The 27,383-nt window shown below is 54.5% G+C and overlaps 1 protein-coding gene across 1 annotated transcript; it reads right to left on the bottom strand.

Annotated features, from left to right (window-relative positions):
- Nucleotides 1-19,808: 19,808 nt before the first annotated feature.
- Nucleotides 19,809-23,548, bottom strand: YPEL4 (yippee like 4). Its single transcript, XM_056132974.1, has 5 exons — nucleotides 23,417-23,548; nucleotides 20,716-21,040; nucleotides 20,584-20,627; nucleotides 20,111-20,219; nucleotides 19,809-19,974 (listed from the first exon to the last, which is right to left on the bottom strand). The coding sequence occupies exons 2-5, from the start codon at nucleotides 20,854-20,856 to the stop codon at nucleotides 19,885-19,887; spliced, it is 384 nt and encodes a 127-aa protein (XP_055988949.1). The 5' UTR covers nucleotides 20,857-21,040; nucleotides 23,417-23,548; the 3' UTR covers nucleotides 19,809-19,884.
- Nucleotides 23,549-27,383: the final 3,835 nt, after the last annotated feature.

The raw sequence follows: 27,383 nt of genomic DNA, 5'->3' as shown, positions 1-27,383 counted from the left end.
TAGATTTGCGAAACATTTCTTTTTGTTGTTGATGTTGCTATTGTTGATTTTTTTGTTTTGTTTTTTGCCACACTTAGCAATACTCAGGGTCTACTCCTGACTCTATACTCAGGAATTATTCCTGGTGGCATTTGTGGGACCATATGGGATGCTGGGAATGGAACCCAGGTCAGCTGTGAGCAAGGCAAGCGCCCTACCCCTGTAGTATTTCTCCAGTCCTGCACTATGAGAAACTTGAAGAGAGGCTGTCGGAAGACCTGATCAGTGAAGACTGGAGTGGAAAATCAGGACTATGTTCTACTCACATCTCAGGACTGTTGCCGTTGTCTTTTTTCCATGACCCTTCTTTTCCACTGATATTTTCATTGTTGTTGAGATGACTGGGAAATCACACACACACGCACACACACACGCACACACACACACAACACAGAGCTGTGTTGCTTATGGAAGTGGCACACTTAGGTCTCCCTGCTTGCGCATATGCTCAGCAGGGGGTCCAACCAAGTCCATTCAGGGATTTGCTGTGGTTCTCACATGGATACTCACTGAGCATCACACTGTACACTCCTGGTGCTCACACAGCTTGAGTGTGGTTGGCTGCAAGGCTTCAGAGACCATATCCTCCACGACTGTGCTGGGGGCCCTAGGAGCTAAGCCTCAGGTCTCCCAGCCTCAGGCTGACTGGGCAGACACTCTGCCATTGAGCTATCTTCTGGACCCTATGGTTGCCACTCTCATCTTTTGAGCAGTCATAAGTGAGGAAGGTACTTGCCTTGCACAGTGACTGACTCAGTTTTGATCTCCAATACCCCATATGGTCACCTGAGCCCCACTAAGACTGATCTCTGAGCACATAGCCAGGCGTAATCTCTGAGCACTGTCAAGTGTGTCCCCCCAAAACCAAACATCTTTCTGTGATAACAGAGTTAAAAACAGCGCACAAACTAAAGGTCAGCAAAACGTCTATCGTAAAGAGCCAGTTAGGGGCTGTAGTGATAGCACAGCGGGTACTGTGTTTGCCTTGCATGTGACCCACCTGGGTTCGATTCCCAGCATCCCATATAGTCCCCTGAGCACCGCCAGCAGTTATTCCTGAGTGCAGAGCCAGGAGTAACCCTTGTGCATGGCCAGGTATGACCCAAAAATTAAATAAAAGAAATAAATTTTTTAAAAAAAGAGCCAGTTAAGAAATAGTCTGAGCGGGGCTGGAGTGATAGCACAGTGGGTAGGGTGTTTGCCTTGCACGCAGCCTGACCCAGGTTCAGTTCCCAGCATCCCATATGGTCCCCCGAGCATGGCCAGGAGTAATTCCTGAGTGCATGAACCAGGAGTAACCCCTGTGCATCACTGGGTGTGACCCAAAAGACAAAAAAAAAAAAAAAAAGTCTGAGCAAACTGCCTCCGGGCGCCATTCAAGCACATTAACAGCCAATATCCAGAAACTCACAAATGAATCTCGAAGACAGTAGCTTGCCACCAATTATTTAAAGTTTTAGATATCCAGGAGCATGAGGCCACTTTTGCAGCTGTGCAACCTCCTACACTATTCATAACAAACAATACAAAATAAATTATTTAGCATCTGCCTGTGGGGCAGACTTTAGTGGTGGTGAGAAAATTTGAAATAATGGTGGACGGAAGGGGTAATGGTGGTGGGATTGGTGTTGAAATATTGAATGTAATCAATTACTGTGAAAACTTTATGAAAATAAAATTGAAATTTAAAACTTTTTTTATTTTTAATTATTTTATTTTACTTTTGCTTTTTGGATCACACCCAGGAATCCTCAGGGGTTACTTCTAGCTCTGCACTCAGGACTTACTCTTGGTGGTACTTGGGGGACCACATGGGATGCCGGGGATGGAACCCAGGTTGGCCGCATGAAAGGTAAACACCCTAACTGCTGTGCTATCGCTCTGGCCCCAAAATTGAAAAATACTTTTTTAAAAAAAGAAATAGTTTGAGCTTTGCTGGCCATCTGGTCTCTGTCACAACTACTCAACTCTGTCATTGTAGCTCCAGATTGAAGTTTGACACTTCACTTTCAAAAACCAGGCAGACGGTAGGATTTGGCTTGTGCTTCGGCTTATGAAAAGGGACCCAAGAATGGGGCAGTCCTAGTGCCTGCCCCATTGGAGGGCTCAGTGGTCCACCCACCCACACCTGCTTCTGCTTGCATTTAAATGGCCTACCCCTCGGAGAGCCCGGCAAGCTACCGAGAGTATTTGATATGCCAGACACAGTAACAACAAAATCTCCAATGGAGACGTTACTGGGCCCACTCGAGCAAATCGACGATTAACGGGAGGGCCTTTACCTTTACCTTTACCTTTACCCCTGGGGGTATGGTGCAGCCAGCAGGTCAATCTGTACCTGTGAGGCGAGTGCATCAGCAGCCTGATGGCGCCTTCAGACTTTCAGATACCCCCAAATTGCTGCTGTGCTTTTGGACAGACCTCAAAAACTTGGGGCAAAGTTTACCAAGAAAGTAAACAGCCAAAAGTTAGGTATGTGGGAAACACACCCACAAACCACCTCCGGCTCAGCTATATAATTGGAGGCATGGCCTCTCTGGTTCCTGATTGAACTGCTTAACGGCCATGATCCCAGAGACTCAGAAACAAATCTCGAAACCCAGCGGCTTTTGGCAGAAATATGTCTAGTCCCTGCAGTAGGTTACCGGTGCTGGGCCAACCCAGGTGGAAATAGGTTTCGTGCCTTGGTCTGTTCCCCCCCCCCCCCCCCGTGGCCCAGTGGCCGCTATCCTTCAGAGGCCACTGTACAGTCAGGTTTGGGCCCCCAGTGACGAGACGCGCAGGGCCTCACGGGATGGGGGCGGGGAGAGCCGGGCCTGTCCTCCCCTCCCCAACGAGACCCCAAGTCATCGCCTACAAACGGCCTCTCAGGCTCCTGATCAAGCTACTTAATGGCCTTGATCCCAGAGACTCAGAAACAAATCTCAAAACCCAGTGGCTTTTGGCAGAAATGCGTCTGGACCCCGCAGTAGGTTACTGTCGCTGGGCCACCCCAGGGGGGAAGGGGTGCTATCCCTTCACCTGCTCCCCCTTAGCAGCTCGGTGGCCGTCATCCTCCAGAGGCCATTGGACAGTCAGGTCTGGGCCCACAGTGACAAAACTAGTTGGGCCTCACAGGATGGGGGTGGAGCTGGTCCTGGTCTCCCTGTCCCAATGAGACCCCAGTCATCGTCCACCGAACAGCCTCTCTGGCTCCTGATCAAGCTGCTCAACAGCCATGATCCCAGAGACTCAGGGGCAAATCTCGAAACCCAGTGGCTTTTGGCAGAAATCCCTCCAGATTTAAGTGTTAAAATTTCGGAATTTCAAAATCACATGGCCCTACTGCGGTCATGCGACATCATATGTTATTCATAACCAGCAATGGAACACAAATTGTCTACTGTTGCCTTTTCAGCAGATCTGAGTGTTGGGGTAAAATCTCAAATAATAATGGTGGATCTGGTGTCGAAATATTGAATGTGATCAAAGTAGAGAGTATTGTGGAAATCATTTACCCCACAGGTAGGGGAAGGGTGTGTGATGGGGGTATACTGGGGTTTTTGGTGGTGGAAAATGGGCACTGGTGAAGGTACGGGTGTTTCATTGTATGACTGAGACTTAGACCCGAAAGCTTTGTAACTGCTCTCACAGTGATTCAATAAATCACTTAATCACTTAATCACTTAACTTCCTGTTAGTCATCGATTTGCTCGAGTGGGCGCCAGTAACATCTCCATTTGTCCCTGTTGCGTGCTAATGTAGCCCAATGGCATCTGTATGCTCCGGGAACATGAAGAGCCTCAAACCGATCGTTCCAAAAGGAGAGAGAGAACAAAGGGGAATGCCCTGCCACAGAGGCAGGGTGGGAGGGGGGGTGGGGGGAAATGGGCACTGGTGGAGGGATGGGTATTTGATCATTGTATGACCGAAACTCAGGCACAAGGATTTGTAAATCTACAACTGTACCTCATGGTGCTTCACTAATAAAAAAAAAAAGCTGGAATGCTGGGGTTGGAGCGATAGCATGGTGGGGTTGGGCGTTTGCCTTGAATGGGGCCGACCTGGGTTCGATTCCCAGCATCCCAGAATCCATATGGTCCCCTGAGCACCGCCAGGAGTAATTCCTCCATGCAAAGGCAGGAGTAACCCCTGAGCATTGGCGGGTGTGACCCAAAAAGCAAAAAAAAAAAAAAAAAAAAAAAAAAACCAAGAAAAAAAATAGCTGGAATGCTACACTCATTAAACAACATTTCTGTATTTTGTCTTACTGAGAAAATGCAGAGTATTTTTCTATTTCATGTTTCTATAAATTTGGCTGCTCCAGAAATCTCATGTAAGCAGAAACATACTATTTTCTTTATCATCTTTTTCTCATTGATATGTAGTACATATCTGTACAGTGATATATGTGTGATATATATATGTAAACTCGAGCGGGCCCAGTATGAAAACGTGTGTTATGTTCTATATATGTAATACTGCCTCTTGTTTACCAATTTGTCTAATAATACTTGAGTTGCTTCTATCATTTTACTGTTTGATGATCCTAATATAAAATAATGCCTAGCTACCCATGACATATTCGATATGCCAAACACAGTAACAACAAGTCTCACGATGGAGATGTTACTGGGCCCGCTCAAGCAAATCGATGAACAACGGGAGGACTGTGATACTGTGATACCATGATTGAAAAATTGCTATTATTTGAAAAAATATAGCTTAATATGAAATTGCTTACATATAGTAATTATATTTTATATTTGAAGAGTCATCATATTGTTTTCTATAGAATTTTACATTTCACCAGCATTTAGCAACAGCACAAAGAGATGCTATTTCTCTATATCTTTACTGACTTCTGTTGCTTGAGGAGGAGTTTGTTGTTTGTTTTTGGATAGGTATAACAAAAAAAAAAAAAAACGATCGTTCATGATCTTGACAAAGAAGTCTGACCATCTGGTAGGTGGGCGGCCACGCGGTCTTTTGACATCCCGTGGAATCCAGTCTGTAACAGCTCTAGTCCAGCGGTCGTCTTTAAATCTCATTACGTGACCAGCCCATCTGATTTTCGACACCTTGGAAAATGAGACAGCGTCCCTGATTCTTGATCGTCGACGGATGTCAGAACTCCGGATTCTTTCTCTCATTTGAGTGAAACGTGATATTCGAAGCATAGCTCTTTCTATTCTTCTTTGGGAGACCTGAATAATTTTATTCAATAAATAAAATTATAAAAAAATGAAAAAAAAAAGTAAGGTGGAGTTCATGCACAATTCAGTCAGCTAATCAGTGGCTGAATAAATAGCAGTACTCCTACATAAATAAATAAATAAATGACCTACCCCACATCAAATCTCAAAAAGAAGCCCCTGCCACACTAAACCCGGTAGGCTAGGTGAACCTGGTAGGCTAGGTGCTGTGGTTCTGAATCATCCTAGTGATACAAGTGCTGGAGTCTGTGGCCACATCCGCAGCCATACAACATCTCCAAAGTTCACAGTCTAACAGCCTAGTAGGAAAACAATAAACCCAATGACACAGTAGTGTAGAAGCCCACTAAGCCCAATTAGTGAAAACAATAGCACAGATGCTCCACTAGCACTTAGCAGCTGAGCAAATCCTTGGACAATAACTTTAGTAACCCTATTGTGACATATATGTTGTAACAAGGAACCTAAAGTAAATTATTTGTTGTCTGTAAAGGAGGCAAGTTAGGGGCATGGGCGAGTAACTTGGGACACTGGTGGAAGGAAGCCCACACTAGTGGGATTGATATTGGAATATTGAATAGCTGAAATGACTGTATAATGAACAAATTTGTAAATCATGGTGTTTAAGGTGAGGAAAGCAAAAGGGACCTCAGATACAATACAACGGGCAACAGATGAAACAAGACTAGGATCAAGACCTCAGGGAGGGGCTGGAGCGATAACACAGCGGTAGGGCGTTTGCCTTGCATGCAGCTGACCGGGGTTTGAGTCCAGCATCTCATATGGTCCTCCAAACACCGCCAGGAGTAATTCCTGAGTGCATGAGCCAGGAGTAAGTAACCTCTGTGCAATGCCGGGTGTGACCAAAAAAGGTAAAAAAAAAATTAAATAAATAAAACCTCAAGGAAATGCATTTGCTTGAGAAAGAACGGGGTCTTTTCCATCTCTTTGGGTCTTCATTGCAGTTTGACTTCCTTTTTTTTTTTTTTGTGCTCAGAGATCCCTCCTGGCTGAGCTTTGGGGAGCCTTGTGTGGTGCCAGGGACCCAACCCTGGTCAGCTGTATGCAAGGCAGGCATCTTACCTGCTGTATACTATCTTTCTGCCCTCTAGCTTTATCTTTATGTGTCTGTTCTGGGTCAGCTGTGAGCTCCTAGGGGCCAGGAATGTTTCCCGGAAACAATATCAAAGCCTACCACATCCAAGTTGGTAGAGAAACAGAGCATCCTAAAGGTGAGAGGATGGGGCTGGAGCCATAGCACAGCGGGTAGGGCGTTTGCCTTAAATGCAGCCAACCCGGGTTTGAATCCCAGCATCCCATATGGTCCCCTGAGCATGGCTAGGAGTAATTCCTGAGTGCATGAGCCAGGAGTAACCCCTGTGCATTGCTGGGTGTGACCCAAAAAGCAAAAAAAAAAAAAATGGTGGGAAGAGAACCAGGTATGGAGAGGTTCAGATGGAAAGGCCTCCATTGACTCAGTATATTAGAAACCACACCCCAGCCATCCGCAGCGTAGCTACCTCCACGGATATTCTGGGAGGGAGGAAACCATCCCTTCTCCACATTTTGGATCCAGTCCTTCCAAGAAGCTGAGGAACAGAAAAGATGGTCTCCCCTCCTCTCCTACACCCATGCCATGATTATAGAATTCAATGTGGTGAACCCAAATCAGAGAGCTGGGGATTAAGGAGGAATGCAGGGGCTGGAGTGATGATAGCACAGCTGGTAGGGCGTTTGCCTTGCACATGGCCGACCCGGGTTCAATTCCCAGCATCCCATTTGGTCCCCCGAGCACCGCCAGGAGTAATTCCTGAATGCAACAGCCAGGAGTAAGGAGTAACCCTTGTGTATTGCCAGGCGTGACCCAAAAAATGAAAAAAAAAAGGAGGAATGCAAAAGAGGTACCTCCAGGATGAACTTGGAGCTGCTAAGTTCAGGGCAGCAAGGGAGGGTGGCCGCTGCAAAGCCCAGGTGCATTCTGCAACTCGGTAGGAGGAGGGGAGGATGTGGAGGTGGGGTAGGGTGGCTGGGAGCCAAATAACTCCTGGGTACATTTTTCCACACTTCTGTAACAGGTTGGACCATGTTTTGGCTGTTCCTGGACTCCACGTTCAACTCTTCCCTGAGGACAGGAGGGGGCTAAGCAGGAAGGCAGAGTGTGGAACGGGGAGTGGGTCAAGGGAAGCGTCTGTGTGCAGTGCACGCCTGGGCTCAGGGATTCAGAGACCATGCCTGAGCCGAGAGGATGCTAGGAGGGCCCGTGGTGGGTGGGGGACTAGAGCGGTGAGAGTCTGGGGGACACGGGTGGGAGAGTCTGTGCAGGAACTGCAGCCTGAGGTAGAGGCAGAGGCGAATGCGGAGGCAGCGGGGGTAGCTGAACAGAGAAGTCGGGGTGTCTCTTGGTGGGGAAATGGTCTAGGGGTATTTTCATGAAAAATGACGTCACTCGGGCTGGAGCAATAGCACAGCGGGTAGGGCGTTTGCCTTGCACGCGGCCGACCCGGGTTCAATTCCCAGCATCCCATATGGTCCCCTGAGCACCGCCAGGAGTGATTCCTGAGTGCAAAGCCAGGAGTAACCCCTGAGCATAGCTGGGTGTGACCCAAAAAAAAAAGAAAATGACATCACTGGAGCTGAGCAGAAGCTAGAGGGACACGTTCAAGACTACCCTCCCCAGGGCTGGAGTGATAGCACAGCGGGTAGGACGTTTGCCTTGCACGTGGCTGACCTGGGTTCGATTCCCAGCATCCCATATGGTCCCCTGAGCACTGCCAGGAGTAATTCCTGAGTGAAGAGCCAGGAATAACTTCTGTGCATCACTGGGTGTGACCCAAAAAGCAAAAAAAAAAAAAAAATTATCCTTCCCTCACGCCCCCCACCTCACCCCACGGATAGGGTTGGGGATGTGGGGCAACAGCAAAGGGATGCAGGAGTCTTGGGTTCAATTCCCGGCATATGAACAAAAGGGACTGCCAAGCAGGGGCCAGAGAGATAGAACAGTGGGCAAGGCGCTCGCCTGGCAAGCTGCCAACCCAAATTGGATCCCCCTCCATCACCTATGGTCCCCCTGAGCCCCGCCAGGAGTGATCTCTGAGCACAGAGCCAGAAGTAAGACCTCAGCACAGGTGGAAGTGGCCCCCAAACCAAAAACCATAACAAAACTGCCAAGGAGGGGGCTGCTGGAGTGATAGCACAGCGGGTAGGGCATTTGCCTTGCACGCGGCCCACCCAGGTTCGATTCCCAGCATTCCATATGGTCCCCTGAGCACCGCCAGGAGTAATTCCTGAGTACAGAGCCAGGAGTAACCCCTGTGCAAGGATGAGTATGACCCAAAAAGGGAAAAAAAACTGCCAAGCAAATTGCCTGGACTGGAGAGGGGGTGTAGGAGGTGAAATACTGGTCTCTACCTTGCCAACCCCAGGTCCGTACTTCAATACCTGCAGGTATCTCTCCTGAGCACAGAGCCAGAAGTAGTTCATGAGCACCTCTAAGGAGGGACCCACCCAAAAGCATAACCCCCCTAAAAAAAACCCTGAATTCTCCCCCACCACACACACACACCCCGCCAAATCTGTCCCAGCCTGCCTTCTCATTCTTTTTTTTTTTTTTATTTTGGGGGGGCCACTCCCAGCAGTGCTCAGGGACTACTCTCCTAGCTCTGTGCTCAGGGATCACTCCTGGCGGGCTTGAGGGACCATCTGGGGAACCATCTGAGAATCCAGGTCAGGGCTGGAGTGATAGCAGTGGGTAGGGGATTTGCCTTGCACGTGGCTGATCCGGGTTCGATTCCCAGCATCCCAAATGGTCCCCCAAGCACCGCCAGGAGTGATTCCCAAGTGCAGAGCCAGGAGTAACCCCTGAGCTTTGCCAGGTTTGACCCATAAAGCCAAACATATATAAATAAATAAAACCCAATAGCAAATTTTTAAAAAATTAATAACCCGGGTTAGCTGCTTACAAGGCAAATGTCCTCCAAGCTGTACCATCGCTCTGGCCGCGACCGTCTCATTCTTGCTACTCTCCTCACTCATCCTAGGCTCCGGCTGAATTTCCAGCTAATTCTGGATTGCACATGACCCAATTCAGCCCGTGTGTTTGTCCTTCTCCTTGGCAGTTCCTTATCCTTCCTCCCATTATCTGGTGTATAAGATCATTCTCTTCTTCCAGTTTTAGATGCTCTTTCTTCCAGGAAATCTCTTTAGATTTCATTCTCTGTTGGGAGTAATCCTTCCTTCCTCCAATTGATGTATCTGTGGTTCAACATCAGGAAGGTCCTTTAGGGATAGGGCGTTTGCCTTGCACGCCGCCGACCCAGGTTCGATTCCCAGCATCCCATATGGTCTCCTGAGCACCTCCAGGAGTAATACCTGAGCACAAGAGCCAGGAGTAACTCCTGTGCATCAACAGGTGTGATCCAAAAAGCAAAAAAAAAGGTCCTTTAGTACACCTGGGAGGAAAGGAATATAGAGGACAGAAACCCTCCTCCAGGTGACTCTAGGTCTTCCTTGCTCCCAAAGCCTCTCATGCAGGCAGAGACGCTCAGGAAGTGAGGGTCGGACTCTTACTGTGCAACTGAGATGGGTGCAGTAAAGCACTCTGCTAGACACAAGATCCTGGATTCAGCTACCATCCTCCTGGGGCCCTTCTCTTTCAGAAGCCCCAACCCCTTGCTGATTCCACTTCCTGTTCAGCCCAAGAAAGGACCCAGGGCTATTCTTCTGTTCTACAGCTTCCTCACGGCCATTGATATCACAGTGGTGTCTCTCAAACGCATTGAAGCAGGGAGGAGACTCTGGCTGCTCGTATTTTTGGATCCCAGGAAAATCCGAGTTCCAGGTTTGTACGTGATGGTTAAAGGACCTCTCTGGTCCTTCTGTGGAGTTGGCAATGTCTTAGTATGAGACAAACTGCTTTCCTCCCCAGTTCACACTTGTCCCTGTACATTTATTGAGAAATACGATGTATTTTTTGTGTGTGTATTGGCCATTTTGTTTAATTCAAATGGACAAGATTTTGTTTTGTCCATTTATTTGCTTTGTTTCCGAGAAGTACAATGTATCTTAACCCTTGTACTACCAAATGTAGTATGTAAGTATATATATATTTTCCAGCTTTTTGGTCACACTTGGTGATGCTCAGGGCTCACTCCTGGCTCTGCACTCAGAAATTATTCCTGGTAGTGCTTGGGAGACCATATGGGATGTCGGGGATCGAACCCAGGTTGGCTGGCAAACGCCCTCCCGGCTGGACTATCACTCTGCCCCCTGTAAGTAGGTATCTTAACACCTGTACTATCAAGAAAGAATACAGAGGTCTGAGAGATAGTACAATGGGTATGGTGCTCACCTCTTACATGACCACCCCAGGTTTGAGCCAGGGCAATGTGTAGGGTTCCAACAAGCATTGTCAGGAGTGATCCCTGGGCACAGAGCCAGGAAGAAAGCCCTGAGCACTGCCAAGTATGGCCCCCAAACAAGCAAAAAGGGGGAAGTGCAGGGATTAAGAGCTTTGCTGTGCACATGGCTGAACCCCTAGTTCAATCCCTGACACCATATATATTCCCCTGAGCACTGCCAGGAACATTGAGGTATGGCGGGTATGCCCCTTAACTCTCTGGTCAGAACAGACATGGGAAACCTTGGGCAATCTTTTATTTTTTTTTTTTTTAAGAAATGGGCAATTTCTTTTTCTTTTTGGGTCACACCCATCAATACATAGGGGTTACTCCTGGCTCTGCACTCAGGAATTACTCCTGGCAGTGCTCAGGGGACCACATGGGATGCTGGGAATTGAACTGGGGTTGGCCACATGCAAGGCAAACACCTTATACCTTCTATACTAACGCTCCAGCCCGAAAATGGACAATCTTATGGAGAGTGCAAGTAGGGATCTGAACCTCGTTTCCTGGGCACTGATGCCTAGGCTTGCAATCTCCATTCTGGGGGGATCTAGGGTGTTTAATAGCTGACCCAAGACAAAGAAAAAGGCCTCCCCCTCTGCCTCTCCCCCCAGCCCCTAAGCAGGGGTCATAAAATGTTCCTGGGCAGGACCAAGGGATTCTAGACCTGTATCAATGAAGACAGTAGCCAGAGGTTATTTAAAATGAAATAAAATTTAAAAGGTCGCCCCCGGGGCTGGAGCAATAGCACATCGGGTAGGGCGTTTGCCTTGCACGAGGCCGACCCGGGTTCAATTCCCAGCATCCCATATGGTCCCCTGAGCACCGCCAGGGGTAATTTCTGAGCGCAAAGCCAGCAGTAACCCCTGTGCATCGCCAGGTGTGACCCAAAAAGCAAATAAATAAATAAATAAAAGGTTGCCCCTTCCCCTGCGCGCCCCAGTCACTGGAGCTGCACGTGGCTGGTGGCTACCATCTTGGATGACATTTTCCACTGTCACGTGGAAACTTCTTATAGGACAGTGCTCTTCTAGACCCTTTTTTTCCCCCCCAAGAGAAACTGAGGCCCAGAGTGAGTGGACGAGTGGACGAACTGAAGGAGCATGCTACTGGCAGCTGCCACCCCCTCCCCCAGACCTTTTCCCCCCCATTGCTGCCTCTTCCATCCACGCCTCGAGGAGAGGCAGCTCTGAGCCCCCGGCGGCGGCGGCGGGCGGCGGCGGGACTGGTCTGGGGGCCGTGTGTGACTGAGCAGAGCTCCAGATGCTGCACATTCCTGGGAGGGTCAGACCTGCCCCGCGGCCCTCGGGGAAACGAGCTCTTTCTCCAGAGTCCCAGATCCTCTTTCCGGAACTGCCCCGCTTCCTGCACAGACCCGGAGAGCCGGTTGCGGGGTCCAGGGGCGCTCGGGGAGCTCTGGAGGCCCTGGAGGGCGGGGAGGGGGGGCCGCGGCGGCGGTGGGGTGGGGGGCGGGAGAACGAGGAGGCGGCGGCGGAGGAGGAGGGAGGCTGCAAGAGCGCGCGCGTTCCCGGGGCCGAGGGTCCTCCAGGCGCAGGAAATCGCACCTCTCCCTCGCCGCGCCGGGGGCCCGGGGGGTGGTGGTGGTGGGGGGGGAGCGCAGCGGCTTCTCGGCCCGGCCCCACGCCCCGGGGCCGCATTTGGCGGGAAGCGCGTGTGCCCGCACCTGCAGCCGTGTGCGTGCATGCATGCATGCGTGCGTGCGTGCATGCGTGCCCGCGCGTGGGCCGGCCGGGCGGCTGGGCCGGCGGGCTGGGAGCGGGGCGGGGGGAGGCGTCCGGGGCGGGGGGCGGGGGCGGGGGGCGCCCGGGAGCGCCCTGACCTCGCCGGCTGCTCGGAGGCGGAGGGGGATGGGGGTGGGGCGGGGTGGGGTGGGGTGGGGGGGAGCAGAGGGGAGCCGCGCAGCCAATGGGAGGGAGGATCTCGTTTCAAAAGGGTTAACCCGCAGCCAATGGGAGCCCGGGGGAGCGGATCCTGCTCACTCCATTCAAGAATCCCAAGTATTCAAGATGGACGGCAGGGAGTGTGGAAGGAGAAAGGGGGCGCGGGGGGGCCCGAGGCCTGGGCGCCGGGGTCCGCGCGGCGCGGGGAGCCGCCGGCGCGGCCCGGGAGCGCGGCCCGGGGAGCGGGGCCGGCGGGCGGAGGGCGCGGGGCCGGGGCAGCGGGGGCCCCGGGGGGCGGGCAGGGCCGAGGGAAGAGCCCGGGAAGAAGGAGGTGGCGGGCCGAGCGAGGTTCCGAAGCGCCCGAGTGGGGAGCCGAGCGCCCCGGAGGGTAACGCCGCCGCCGCGTCTCGGTTCTGTGCTGGGGCGGGGAGGGGGCGGCCGTGGGAGCGGGGGGGGGGGCTCTTCCCGGCGCCTCCCCCGTCTCCGTTCTCTGCCCCCCTCGTGGGCATCTTTTTGGATCCCCTTTGGAAACATCCCTACCTGGGTCGCCCCGGGCCTGGCCGGCTGCGGTGGTGGTTTCCCGGGTCCTTTTTTTTTTTTTCTCTACTTGGGGGTGGGGTGTGGTGGGCATGGTGGAGGGAGGGAGGGATGGGGGGGTGCCCTGGGGTGTGTGGGTGGGTGGATGTTGGGGTTCAGGGGCTTGGAGCAGGGCAGTGTGTGTGTGTGTGTGTGTATGGGGGGGTGCGTCCTGCCAACTGAGAAGTTGCGGGGTGAGCCAGGGGGCTGTGTGTGGGCGTGAGGCCGGGCTCTGGAGCCGAGAGTTGTCGGGGGGCGCCCCGGGGGGTGTGGGGGAGCCGCGCGCCCACGCGCCCCTGCGTGCTGTCGGGGTAAGTGCGGGAAAGGGCTGAGTCGTGCGGCAAGTGTGGCAGAGAGTTGGTGCGTGCGCGCGCGTGTGGTCCAGCCTCGAGGTGTGCGGGGCGGGGGTGGGGTGGGGGGCGCACGGTGGGGGGGGCTTGGACGGAGAGCGCCCCTCACCCCCCTTTCTCATCCCATTCACAGAACTTAGCTTTCAGGACTCTCCTGGCCCTCCTCCTCCTCCTCCTCCTCCTCCTCCTCCTCCTGGTCGCCATGGGCTGCGAGGAGGGGGTGGGAGGAGACAGTTGGGGCCACCCCGTGCCCCCGCCGCTCCAGCTAACCCTCCACCTGCCCTTTCTCTCCCTTCCACAGGCTGGGCCCCAGCCCCTGCTGCTCGGGGGGCAGGGGCCGGAAGATGGTGGCCAATGAGGAGGGGGAGTGGGGAGAACTTGAGCCGGGCCTCCCCTCCCCCATTTCCTCCTTTGGAAGGAGCTGGGGGGTGGCTCGAGGGCCGCGGTGGGGGAGGGGCCCCGCGGGCTGCTGAATGGCCGGGCCTGCGGCAAGGCCTGGGGCTCTGGGTCCCAGCCCCTCGTGCTGCTCGGGCCCGGGGGGCGCCTGTCTCTGGCCCCTCTGTTGGCACCATCAAGTTCGCAGCTGGGACGGGTTGACCCAAACCCAGGCGCCCGGGCTTGAGGGCTGACCCCAGCTCGGCCTCGGTTCCCGCCTACTGGAACTGGGTTGTGAGTTAGGACCCCCAGGTTTGCAGATGTCAGGATGGAGGCTGGAGGGAAATCTCAGAGCCTCAGGGGTCACGGGTACCTCCCAGAGGGTGCTCCCTGGGCTGTGCCAGGCTCTGATCCTTTGATGGGGGGGGTGGCGGAGATCCCTCCAGGGCAGGCTCCCGGCGCTGGGCTTTAGTCAGTGACAGGACTTTTGTCCATCCTGGCCATGCTCAAGGGTTACTCCTGGCTCTGCACACAGGAATCACTCCTGGAGGTGCTCAGGGGACCGTTTGGGATGGCAGAGATGTGACCCGGGTGTGTGCAAGGCAAGTGCCCTAAGTGCTGTACAATCGCTCGAAACCCCCCCCCCGCCCCCCCCCCCCCCCCCGTAAGTGGGTAAAACTGGGAACTACCAGGATTCAAATCTCACCGCCAAAAGCCTGCCCTGAGACTCCATCCAAGAAAGGGGATGCACCCTCCCAACCCTCACTCATGCCTCACGATTTTTGTTGAATTCATAGACTTTGAGGAATTTCTAAAAGAGATGGGGGGCAGAACTGATACCTCAAGTCCTTAGAAGCTTCTCTGCTCCTGAGGCGACCTGTAACTCCCCCTCTCCCTCCTGGACACTGAGGTCCAGAACTCTCCTGGCCCAGCGTTTGACAGGTCAGGGAGCATCCAAACAGGCAAGAGGAGAGAGAGAGAGAATTGTGACCCTCACCAGGTCCTGAAGTGCAGCTGAGAGCTGACCCATTCCCGTGATCAGAGTTCCCCCTTACGCAGCTCCCCACAATTGGCAGGATTCCTGCCAGCCACTTATCTCTGAAGCACCAGGTTCAAGGTATTCCTCCGGCCACCTCCTTGGACCCAGCACCCCCTCTCCCCACCCTCAAGGTAATGGGAGGAAGGGGGTGGAAGGAGAGAGGGCGGAGGCGGGGATGCTGACCGCGGGGAGGCAGGGCCGGCTCCCCTCCACTGCTGGCCGGAGCTCTTTTCACATTGTGCTACTGTCTGCACCTGTCACTAGCAGTGCAATGTTAAAAGGGCATTGGCCGGGTAGTGCTCCTCAGCGCTGCCTGCCTCCTCGGCGTCCGCACTTCCTCTCCCATCGGGTACCTGCCTGAGGCCCTGCTGGGCATCAGGGAAGCCTTGGAACCAGCAGTCGTGCTAGAAGCTGCTGTAGCAGGACCTGAGTTTTGGGGGTTGGTGGGGGGGAGGTTGGATTTAGAGCCACACTTGGCAGTGCTCAGGGCTTCCTCCTGAGCTCTCGGCTCAGATACCACTCCTGATGGTGTCTGGGAGACCCTATGGGGGTGCTGGGGATAGAGCCGGGGTCTGTCGCATGCACAGCAAGCACCCTTCCTGCCATTGGGCCGGGCATTCCCTGTTAGGTGTTGAACACAGGTAACTTGAGAATCCTGCACCCATTTCACAGAGTCAAAGTAGAGCCCCCAAGGTTTGCTTGTGGTGGTTCTGGTTTGAGTTTGGGGCCACACCCTGTAAATGCTCAGGACTTCCTCCTGGTGGGCCTCAGGGAACCAGCTGGGGGGGATCAGGGATTGACCTGTGTTGCAAGAAGCAAGCCGCTTGCTCGCTGTCCTATCGTCTCTCTGGCCCAGGCCTGCAAGGTTTACGCAGAGCTGGCCAGGCTTGGACAGTGAAGGGCAGAGCTGACCTCTAAGCCTGTCCGCAGGCCGGCTGGCACTATCCCTTTGTGCATCCATGTGGAGAGGTGTGAGTGAGTAGGTTCTCCACGTGCCGGGCTCCTGAGTGGCCGGCGGCGGCTTAGGGTGCCATCTGCAGGCTGTCCGCGGCTACGTCTCCAGCTCTCCGCTTTTTTAAGGATAAGAGCGGTGGTTCAGCTTTGGCTAAAGAAGGAAACCTAGGACGGGAGGGTGGGTGGAGAAGACGGGGAGCAGCACTCTGGGGACCCAAATAGATGCTAGAAGAAAAAAGGTGCCAGGGGAAGGAAGACGGAAGACGGGCTAACTCGAAAGGCGGTTCCCCTGGAACCAGAATCTGTTGCCCCTGGCATTCCAGGCCTAGAACGCCTCCACCCTGGGTCAAGGGCAGAGACAGGAGACACCCCCTCACCCCCAGTTCTCCCTGACCCACTCACTGCCCAGCAGGAGCTCACGGGCCCAGGGTAGCTGGGTAATGCTGCATCTGGGTGTCTGCATTTGCTCTTTGAGATTTCAGTGGCACCCTGAGCCAAAGCCCACAGAAGGAGCCTCCTGGGAGAGTCCCTGGAACTTGAGAGCAGTGACAGTGCCATTTGCTTGTTCCCTCCCTGCCTCGTCCTCGTGAGCGCTGGTTCTGTGTGCGGAGCTTCAAGAAGGCAGCGAGCCCGCGCCTGATGTTCAAGGTCGGAGCTTGGTGCTGGCAAGGCTCCTTGAACTCGGGTGCGGGGAGCAGGACCGAGAGGGGCAGGTGCTCGGGGTTCCTGGCTGGAGCCTGAGGGCAGGGGTGGGTGTATCAGCATCACCAGACAGACCCCACCCTTAATTAGGGTTCTCTTAATTAGGGGTTCTGGACATATTTATATGTTTTTGCTTTTGGACCACACCTAGCTATGCTCAGGGCTTACTTCTGGCTCTGTGCTTAGGGATCAGTCCTGGTTGGGGCTCTGGGGACCATATGGGGTTCCAGTGATTGAACCCGGTTTGCCCTTGTGCAAGGCAAGTGCCCTACCCACTAAGCTATCTCTCCAGTTCCAGCATATTTCGATTTTTTTTCTTTTTCACTTTTTGGGTCACACCCAACAATGCTCAGGGGTGCTCAGGGGACCATACGGGATGCCAGGGATCAAGCCCAGGTCGGCTACGTACAAGTCAAGCACCTTACCCGCTGAACCATTCTTCCTACCCCACCATCATTCTTTCCTGACCTCACACCTCTGTGTTTTCCAGTTTGCTCTTGCCACTCAGCCTTTTAAATTGACAGCATTTGAGGCCATCCTGTAAGAACATTTCCATTTGAGAGCCTCTCTGGGCACAAAACAGTCATTTGGTGAGGACATGCTGCTCTTGAACACATCCACATAAATTTTCCACTGTTTCCCCAAGGCCCTGAGGAAGCTTCCCTCGTTGTGAGCCCCCGGTCCTTGCTGCCCCCGGCTCACACACATGCACCTGCATTCAAGGAAACCTCAGGTTTCACTGAGCCGAAGGCACTTAACACAGTTAGCTTGGAATAGTTCCCTTACCTGTGCTTCTGCCCTTTGTAGCCCCAATGTCCCATCTTGGTGTGCTGCCATAGTCTTCACTTCCACAGAAACCCTTGGCTCCCCAGTTCCAGCCTCAACCTCCTCCTTAGACACCCCATCCCCCCCCAGTTCCCTCTAGCCTCTCTCTCCACTGACATTGCCTGATTACTCATTGTTCTTCCATTAGACTAGATAAAAGCTCCCTGAAATCAGACCTCAGCTGCCTTGTTCTCCAATGCAGCCTCATTGCTTAAAGCCAAGCCAAGAACAGACGCTCTCAAGACATTCGTTACTGATTGGTGAATCTGGAAAGTACGAAGCTACCTTACTGGGCAAGTGATTGAACAAGTGATTTGGTTTTGTTTTGAGGGGTACAGCCAGAATTCTGCACTCAGGGATCACTCCTAGCGGGACTCCGAGGTCCCTACGGGGTGCCAGAGATCAAGCCTGAGTCAGCAGTGTAGAAGGGCAAACGCCTTGCCCATTGTATAATCGCTCCAGTCCCCCAAACAAGTGATTTTTATGTTTTTTTTCTTTTGGTTTGTTGTTTGGGTTTTTTTTTTTCTTTTTGGGTCAGCCCAGCAATGCTCAGGTTACTCCTGGCTCTGCACTCAGGAGTTATTCCTGGCAGTGCTCGGGGGACCATATGGGATGCCAGGGATTGAACCTGGGTTGGCTGCATGCAAGGTAAACACCCTACCTGATAGACTCTTGCTCGGGCCCCAACAAATGATTTTTATGTTGTCTACCTGCATTTGTTGGTGACCTAACAGCCTCGGAAACTTCATATCTTGCCCCTCAAAGATATACGGGCCACATGATACTGCCATTAGATGCTGTTTTGTCCCACCTCTATCAACTTAAAGGACACTGTCCTGGCTAGCTGATTAATTGGCAAAGGAACCCATACCCAGCAGTGCTCAGGGCTTATTCCTGGCTTTATTCAGGGATCATTCCTTGCAGGGCTTGAGGGACCATATGAGGATGCCCAGGATCAAAACCAGGTGGGCTGCTTGCAAAGCAAGTGCCTTACCTGCTGGACTATCTCTAAAGGGTTTTTGTTTTGCGGGGGGTGGGGGGTGTCACACCCGGCGATACTCAGGTTACTCCTGTCCATGCCCCGGGGAACCATAAGAGATGCTGGGAATCAAACATGGGTCGGCAGCGTACAAGGCAAACGCCCTTACCACTGGCACCTGAAGATTTTAAAGCATTGAACGTGGCTCTGAGCTGATCAAACCTGGCTGAAACGCAGTGGGACCAACTTAACCCTTGTTCTGGGATGAGCCTCTCCCAAGTTCCAATTCTGGATCCAAGCCAAGGGGGACCCAGGACTCCAGAAGGAAACTGTTGTGGGTCCTCCTGCTGGAGGGAAGATTGCTCAGAAAGCCATCAGCCCTAGGGCCCGGTAATGCGGCTCAGGAGAAGAGGACTGTGGCCTTCCATGTATCAAGTCCAGGATTCTGGTTCCAAGGCTCACAACAAAGAAGGGAATGAAGCCATGCCGGGTTTCCTAGCCTCACCTGGAAACGCATTCCGGGCTGAAAGCGCCTGTGGTCTCAGCCCAGATTAAAGCAATTGCTGCCCCCTAGTGGCTGGAAGACACAGGTCCCCCGAGAGGGGTGTGTGTCTGTCAGTCTCTGTCCCTGGGATGGTCCAGGCGCCAGGAAGGAAAGTCAGAGGACAAGAGTCCCTCGCGGTGGCTTTTTGCCCTTTTTATTAAAAATAGACCCAAACACTTTATGTATCATACAAAAGTTTCATTCGCTGGTGGCAGCCACGGGGAAGCCTGGCCCCGCAGCTCTGATTCCCCACCTCCCCTCTGAGGGAGCCATAGCTGGGCCTCAGAGAACATTCTGGTAAACAGCCAGTAGGCGGTGGGGGCCTGTCCAGGGCCGCTTGCCCCACCCACCCCATGGCAAAGGTTAGATACTCGAAAGTGCCTCTTCAGTGCCAAGATAAACTAAACAAGTGGAGTGAAATGGAAACCCCTGCATTTCTTTCCCAGAGCCTGGGATTTGGGGAGGCTGGGGGGGGGTTCCCTCCACCCCTCACCCCAGTCCTTTCCCTCTATGAACTTGGGTGGGTGGGAAACTTCACCCTCAGAGACCCTGGGCTCTCCCGGTGTCTGAGGCCAAAACTTCACTCACCCAGGCCTTGTGGCATCTGCTCGTCTGTGGCCTGAGATCGACTCCTCGGGGTCTGCCCGCGCAGAACGGGGCGGCCGGCCGCCTCCCGCCGTGGCTGCCTGAGTCTCCGCCCTGCTGGCGGCTCTAAATGCGGGACCTAGGGGGCGGCCAGGCCCACCCCCTTCCCTCCCTTCCCCCTAGTGCTGTCTCCCTGACTACTGCCCACTCCTGAGCCTTGAACACCCCGGGGGTACCCCAGACCCCTGCTGCAGAGGGGCCCGGGAATGATGAGGTGGAGGCGGGGGAGGGTTGGGCTGGAGCCGGCTTCCCCCCAGGGCTGGGGCTGGACTCATGCTGGTATGGACTGCTTGACAGGGCCAGGGGGCAGGAGGGGGGCGGGGGGGCCATGCGGAGGGAGGGCGCAGCCCACGGGCGCCCCTCAGTCCCAGCCGTTGTCCTTCACCATATGTGACATCTCAATGATGTACTTCCCTTCCTTGTACTTCTGGCTCGTCTCAAAAGCTTGTTCCTGGTGGAGGAGAGGCCTCAAAGGATCAAACCGACAGGGCCCCTGCCCCACCCGGGTCAGTGACTAGGCCCTATGGAGCCCTGGGGAGCACGAAGGGGTGGCTGGTGGGGGGAAGGCAGCCCCCCCAGGTACTTACATACTTCCAACCCAGGGTGGTCTTGCAGCTCTCGCAGAATATGTCAGCGACCGAGTGCAGGCCGGTGAGCAGGAGACGCTGTTCGGCAGGCCCGCAGCCCACATTGACCCTGTCCAAAGAAACAGGAAGGACCGGGTCCCCAGTGGGGTTGCTCTATTAGTCCAGGGGCCCCTGGAGACCCTGGGGAGCTTCCACGTGGAGACTTTCACCCACCTATCCAAGTGGCCTCCGGCAGCTTAAGACCAGCGCCTGGGCCTTCTTCCAAAGCCAGAGGGGAGGGAGGCAGGGTTGGGTTCAGACTCCCCCTCTGACCCCCTTACGCCAGAGAACCCCCAGAGTGGAGAGGCACTCCCAGAAGTGGCAAAGCTTGCATGGCCCCCGGGGGACCCCCTGACCCTCCGCCCAACCCCAACCCCCATCCCCCAGCGAGGGGGCCCGGATGGCGCGCGCACCGGGGAGGGAGGTAGACTCACACGGAATTAAACAGGTAAGCTCGCCCGTGGCTGCCCTGGAAGGACTGCAGGAGACAGGACAGAGGTCACAGCCATCCCGCTCCCCCTGGGGGGGGCTCCCACCCACTCACCCCCCCACACACACCGGCCTACCTTGGAGATAAGCTCATCGTGCTTGGCCAGGTGCGCGCGGCAGTGCACGCAGCTGTAGGTGCGGTGGCAGCGGGGCAGGTAGCTGCGGAAAGTCTTGGCGGGGAGGCAGGCGGGGGCCGGGCCCGGGTCGCAGCTGGGCATGACGGGCTGCAGCACGATGCCCTGGCGGGCGGGAGGGGCCGGCGCCGTGCAGCCCCCGCACAGACGGTCGCAGGTGAAGCAGCGGAGCAGGTTGGCTAGAGCCGTGTTTCAGGGCAGGAGGAGTGCGGGGGGGCTGCCCGGCCAGGGCCCCCCCAGACGTGAAGCAGATAGAAATGGGTGTCACCTGGCAGAGAGGAAGCCCCGGGGTGAGGGTGTGTGTGTGTTGGGGGGGTATGATGCTGCCCCCATCCCACCCCCACGAGCCTCCCCCCGACCCCCGCGATCCCGTCCACTCCCGCCAGCCAGCCCAATGGCCCATACCCGGCCCCCCGATGCCACCGCCCGGTGCCCTCCTGGGGCGCGAGCAGCCTCCACCATTTTCCACTGAGAGCTGCGCGCCGGCCCCGGCGCTGCCATGGGAGCCGCGTCCCCCGCCAGGGCCCGGGCCCGGGTGCCCAGCGCTCCAGTGGGAGGGATCGGAGGAGAGGGGGATCGGCAGCCACCCCCCCAACACGCGCGGGGGCGGGCTCTGAGTCTCTGGGGTCGGCGCAAACTTGGGGGCACCTGGCGGAGTCGGGTTGGGTTTTTTCTTCGTGCCTCCGGGCCGTGCGCGGGGGGGTCCTCGGATGCAGGGGCGCGCATCCCCGTGCACAGCAACCCCGCCGGGCCGCCAACCCGGGTCACCCCGACACGGCCGGGGCGTGTCGCCCGCCTAGCCCTGCACCTTGCCAGCCCCCGGAGGGGCAGCATCTATCTCGCTGGCCGGCCAGTGGCCAGTGTCTCCCTCTGCTGCTCGCGGCTAACTGTTGCCAGTCGCTAAGTTAAGGCCTCGCCGGCGGAGGAGGGTGGCCAACCTTGGGAGAGAAAACGCGCTTTTCCTCCGGGCGCATCTGACAGCAGCGAGAGGAGGAGGGAGGGGTCCCCTGGGAAATCGGGGCCACGTGAGGGAGGCGGCTGGTACTCCTGGGCCCCGGCCGGGCTGTGCGCTGGAGTGTGGGAGCAGCAGAAGGGCAGGTGTGTGTGTGTGTGTGTGTGTGTGTGTGTGTGTGTGTGTGTGTGTGTGTGTGTTGGGGAGGAGGGGTCTGCCGGGGTGCGAGTCTTTAAAGCTGTACTTGGAGGTACCAGGCAGGGAAGGTTCTTTCCCATCTCCCAGCGGCCGGGTCCAAGCAGACCCGTCTGGGTTGACTTAAGAGATGAAAAAAAATTGTTGCTGGGTTCTGATGAGGAAAACTGAGGGAGATGTGGGTATCATCGGGCCAAACTCCAGCCCGGGGAAGTGGCTGATAGGCTGGGGCAGGGGATAGGACAGGAGGAGCCCTCTGGTGTCACTGGTGTCACTGATAAGCAGGAGGGGATGGGGGGCAGGACCTCCTGGCTCCTTGGAGGGGCGGGGGAGGTGGGGGCGGTTAACCAAGTCTGGTTCTGAGATGCAGGTGGATGCGCCGGCTGCTCCAGGTCATTAAAAAAGCCCAGCGAGTGGGCCAAGTGAGTCTCTGTCCTCTGCGGTGGCCACGAGCGAATTCCCCAGAGTCTGCCAATGTTTTTTTTTGGGGGGGTCAGTCTCCCCCACCCCACCCCCCGCCGTGCGTGGGGGTGGGGGGCGGGAAGAAGCCTTGGGCTGAGTGCAGTGTGACGTTGGGTTCTAGCCAGCGTCCGCTCTGCAAGTCGCCCTCCAACTTTGCCTGCGAGTTCCCCTTGGTCGCGGTCCCCCTTGCACACCTTCCTGGGGCGGTCCTCTGCCTCCCGGGGTTGGGGGGGCTCCCCTCCGCTGCCTCCCCATGCAGTCCTTGAAGAGGCGGTGCCGATAGGCCGAGCAACCCCCCTTGGGAGCAGAAGAGGTCATTTCCCATCACAGGGCGAAGCAAGTGGACCGAATGACAGGGGTGGGGGGTGGATGGGGGGAGGTCGCGGGAGGACAAAGGCCAGTTGAGCACGGGCGGGGGGTGGAGTGGGGGGGGGAGGATAGTCTCCAAAAGAGCTTGCCAGAGCTGGACGTTGAGGGGGGGGGCCCTCAGGGGGAAGAAGGGGTGATGCTCAGCAACCAGCGCTGACAGCCAGAGGCGGAGGCTCAAGGAACCAGGTGCAAGTCCCGTGCCTCTTGGGGTGGGGGTGGGGGGCAGAAGGGGTGGGGGGGACACCTGCTCACAACGGATTTTCTCATCTGCTGGAAGCTCGAGGGGGCCCCCTCCCCCGGGCTGGCGGTCGCAGTATGGTATGGTCCAAGGAAAGAGCAGCGCAGGCAGCTCCCAGGGCGGGTTCTAGGGGTGGGTGGATGGGGGGCGGGGGGGGGGGGGGTCTGCACCAGCCGCCAAACAATAAACAGCGATGCCTGACGCCAGAGTCGCCGGGGATGAGGATCGGAGTGCGGGACCGGCGGAGCCTGGCGAGGGATGGAGGAGCCGAGAGGAGCAGCGGCGGAGGCAGCGGGGAGGGGGAAGGGAGGACAAAGGGTGCATGAATAATGCTTTTGCCAAGGGGAGAAAGCACACGCAGCGGGAGGAAGAAATTGCCAAAGGGGGGAGAAATATAAAATTCATTTGGAGAAGGGCTGCCCCCTCACCTTGAGGTCGGCTCCAGAGATCCGTCTAGCTCTCTCTCTCTCTCTCTCTATTTCTCAATCTCTCTGATCACTCTTCTCTCTTCTCTCCGCTCCTTCAATTGGGAAGGGGAGGTGGGGCGGGGAAGGGTAGTTAGGGGCTCCGGACGAAGGGGTGGGGGGGGATTGCAAAGCTGGCCAGCTGCGGGGGGCCAGAGGTTGTCTCTCCTCTGTACCTCGGTCTGTGGGTGAATGTAGCTGTGTGTTGTGGAACTGCATCATAACACTGTGACTCATCCGTCCCCCCACCCCCCTCACCTCCCACGTCAGAGCAGGGCTGGGAGACACAGGAGGCGGTGGGGAGGGATGGAGGGAGGGAGGCGGGCATCGAGGGATGGGGCAGGGGGAGTCGGGCAGGGGGGCTGAGGGAGGAGGGAGTGGGTGCCCCCGAGGGCTGGCTGGCTGGCTGGCTGGCTGGCGAAGACCAGGAGTAAGACAGCGAGACCAAGAAGAGGGGAGGAATCTTGGGAAAGGACCAGGATGGAGTACCGGTGACTGGGCTGGAGGCAAGGAGGCAGCAAGGTGGGTGACACTGAAAGAGGGAGGCAGAGAATCTGCTATGCACAGCACACTCGGGGTGGTGAGACATGTCCTATTCCTGCTCCCGAAGCAGCCCTGACTCAGAAAGGTCTGCTACTTGTCCCGAATGCGAAACCGTGCCCCCCAAATGCCACCCGCTCCACTCCACCAAGCTGGTACCGGGCACCTCCACCCTCACAGCCTCAGCTTAATACCCTCCGGCCGGCCCGGGAGTCACAGACCAGCTATGACAACTCCCCACCTGACATGCAGCCTATCTTATCAGTTACCTCCAAACGTCGTGGGGCGCTTCGTGAACCGACACCCCCATTACATAAGGCACTCTTCTGGGCTGTAAAGTTTCTGAAGCAGGTCCGGGAAACTGCATCCTAGCTCTGCAGTGCCACTGCTCTCGTGAGCACAGCGCCTTCCTATGGAGATGCTCGCATTAAAAAAAAAAAAAAAAACAAACCAACGGGTGAGCTGAATTCTTCAGAGGGGTCCCACATGCCCCACTTGGCCTTCAAGATGATAGGCATTGGAATCCCAGCTCTGCTAATCAGGTCGCCAGGAACCAGTGGGCAAGTTATTGGACCTCTTTGGGTCCCTGTATTCAAATGAAGCTGATAGTATTTGCCACCTGGAGATGTGACCTGAGACAATATATAAATTCCAAAAAAAGCCCTTGGCACATAAGAAGCACTTGGTCCAATAGCAGTTCCTAATATTTCAAGATGGTGGGGTTTTTTTGTTTGTTTCTTTTTTTTATTCTTTTGAACCACTCTTGACAGTGCTCAGGGCTTACTTCTGGCTCTGAATTCAGGGATCACTGTTGGCGGGGCTCAGGGGGACCCTATGGGGTGCCGGGCATCGAACCTGGCGTTGGCTGGCTGCAAGGTCAGTGCCTAACCTTTCCAAATGTACTATGTCTGGCCCCTCCAAATAGTGTTAATTAAATGTCCTCAAAATCTAGATAGGATTTCAAATTCGTCTATGTCAAGAGACACAAGCCACATTTGTGAACTATAAGGATACGACATCTTTCAGTACAATTTTTCTAGGAGCTTCCAGTTATACTTAACAGAACTCAATATTTCCCCATCTACGCCACTCAACTATATGGACATAGGAAATATCCTCCAGGATAAAAGCCCCTATTTCTAATGGACTAATATTTAAAAAGTGAAGTGAGATAAAGATAGGGATTTTAAAAAGAAAAAAAAAGGAGCCTTAGAGTGTTTGTTTACTTGATTGATTTTAGTTTGGCTGTTTTTTTTTTTCCAGAGGTAATCTTTGCCCATTTGTTTATTTATTTTATTATTATTAGGGCTGGAGCGATAGCACAGCGGTAGGGCATTTGCCTTGCATGTAGGCAACATGGCCAACCCGAGTTCGATTCCTCCACCCTTCTTGGAGAGCCCGGCAAGCTACTGAGAGTATCTTGCCCACACGGCAAAGCCTGGCAAGCTCCCCGTGATGTATTTGATATGCCAAATACAGTAACAACAAAGTCTCCAGTGGAGACGTTACTGGGCACGCTCGAGCAAACTGATGAACAACAGGAGGACAGTGGACAGTGGATTATTATTATTATTTTTTTGCTTTTTGGGTCACACCTAGGGATGCACAGGGGTTACTCCTGGCTCTGCACTCAGGAATTACCCCTGGTGGTGCTCAGGGGACCATATGGGATGCTGGGAATCAAACCCGGGTCGGCCACATGCAAAACAAACGCCCTACCCATTGTTCTTTTGCTCTGGCCCCTATTTATTTATCTAAAAAATTTTTTTAAATTAATGAAACACCATGAGGTACAGTTGTAGACTTACAAACTTTCGTGCTTGGGTTTCAGTTATACAATGATCGAGTACCCATCCCTCCACCAGTGCCCATTCTCCATCACCAATGAACTCAGCAGCCCTCCCACCCCCCACTCCATCCCCCCATCCCGCCCCAGCTCTGTGGCAGGGCATTCCACCTTTGCCCCTTTAAAGGTTAGGTTGGTAGGTAGGGAAGATAGAAAGTTATCATTCGAACTGTAAAGGTAAAAGGTAAAGGCCCTCCCGTTGATCGTCGATTTGCTCGAGCGGGCCCAGTAACGTCTCCATTGGAGACTTTGTTGTTACTGTGTCTGGCATATCGAATACTCTCGGTAGCTTGCCGGGCTCTCCGAGAGGGGCGGAGTACTGTATATGGACAAATAAAGACCACCAGTGCTTGGTGGAAGGTTTAATGTGGAAAAGGAACCAGAAAGATAGTACACACTTTAGGGCTCTCACCTAGCATGTGGCCAACCCCCAGTTTGATCCCTAGCACAACTTATACTTTCTGAGCACCCTGGGGCGTGATCCTTGAGAACTGAGCCAGCAGTAAACCCTGAGCACAGCTGGGTGTGGCCCAACAAAACAAAATGAGGCGAAAATGGAGGGGTCAGAGAGAGTGGGTAGGGCAATTTACCTTGCACACAGCAGACCAAGGTTCAGTCCCTGGCATCCCTATGTATGCAATACAGGAGTGATTCCTGAGCACCGACCCAGCAGTCAGCAGTGAGCACCACCGGGGGTGGTCACCAAATTGAAGGCTAGAGGGATTGTAGGTAGGGTAAGACTTGCATGCAGCTGGGGGTGGGGAGGGGGCGGGGGATTGAGGGAAAAATCCGGAGCCCCACAAATGACCCCTCCCCTCCTCCTCTCCGGAGTTCTGAACACAGGTGTAGCCCAAAACTCCAAAGCCAAAAGCAGCAGCAAGTAGCAGCATAATCAGAGAGAGGTCTGAAGTGCGGGTGTGGTGTCTCAGTTCCCTAAAAATTCAGCTTGAGAAGGCTGCACAGTATCCAAATAAAGTTGACCTTCAGTAATTGGGAGAAATTGCCTCCAGGGAGAGGGTGTGGAGGTGAAGAAACAGATCTGGAAGAGAGGCCTTGGAAACCAGAGGATGAGCTCACTCAAGGGGGGAAATTTGCAAAGGAAGATGGGGGGCTGAAAATCTGGCAAAAGGTTAGGGAGACACAGAGTAGCTAATTGGAGAAGTAATGCAGGCCTGGTGAATGAATGAAGTAATCAAAGCAAATCATCAAAGAAAACAAGGGTAGATGGCACTGCTTATAAAGTGAGTGTTAAGGTGGGGCCAGTGGAAAGACAACCCGGGAAAGCTTCCCAGGCGTCTCAGACCAGATTAACCATGTGATCTGGACAGGGAAAAAAAAAAGTACTCAGCTATAAAGTAGAGATGATGGATTATAGAAAGTACTTCTCAGATGAGGATTAAATGCATCCATATTTGATAGCGTTCTGGAAATAATGCCTGGCATCCAATATTATATAGTTTTTTGCTTTTATTACCTTACCTATCATAAAAAAAGTTGGACACAAGAGACTGGAAAGTATAGGGGCTGGAGCGATAGCACGGTGGG

Source organism: Sorex fumeus, unplaced genomic scaffold (genome assembly GCF_029834395.1).
Source record: "Sorex fumeus unplaced genomic scaffold, SorFum_2.1 ptg000007l, whole genome shotgun sequence".
NCBI classification, from domain to species: domain Eukaryota; kingdom Metazoa; phylum Chordata; class Mammalia; order Eulipotyphla; family Soricidae; genus Sorex; species Sorex fumeus.
Note: the sequence above shows the minus strand (reverse complement) of the source record. Positions and strands in the feature narration are given on the sequence as shown.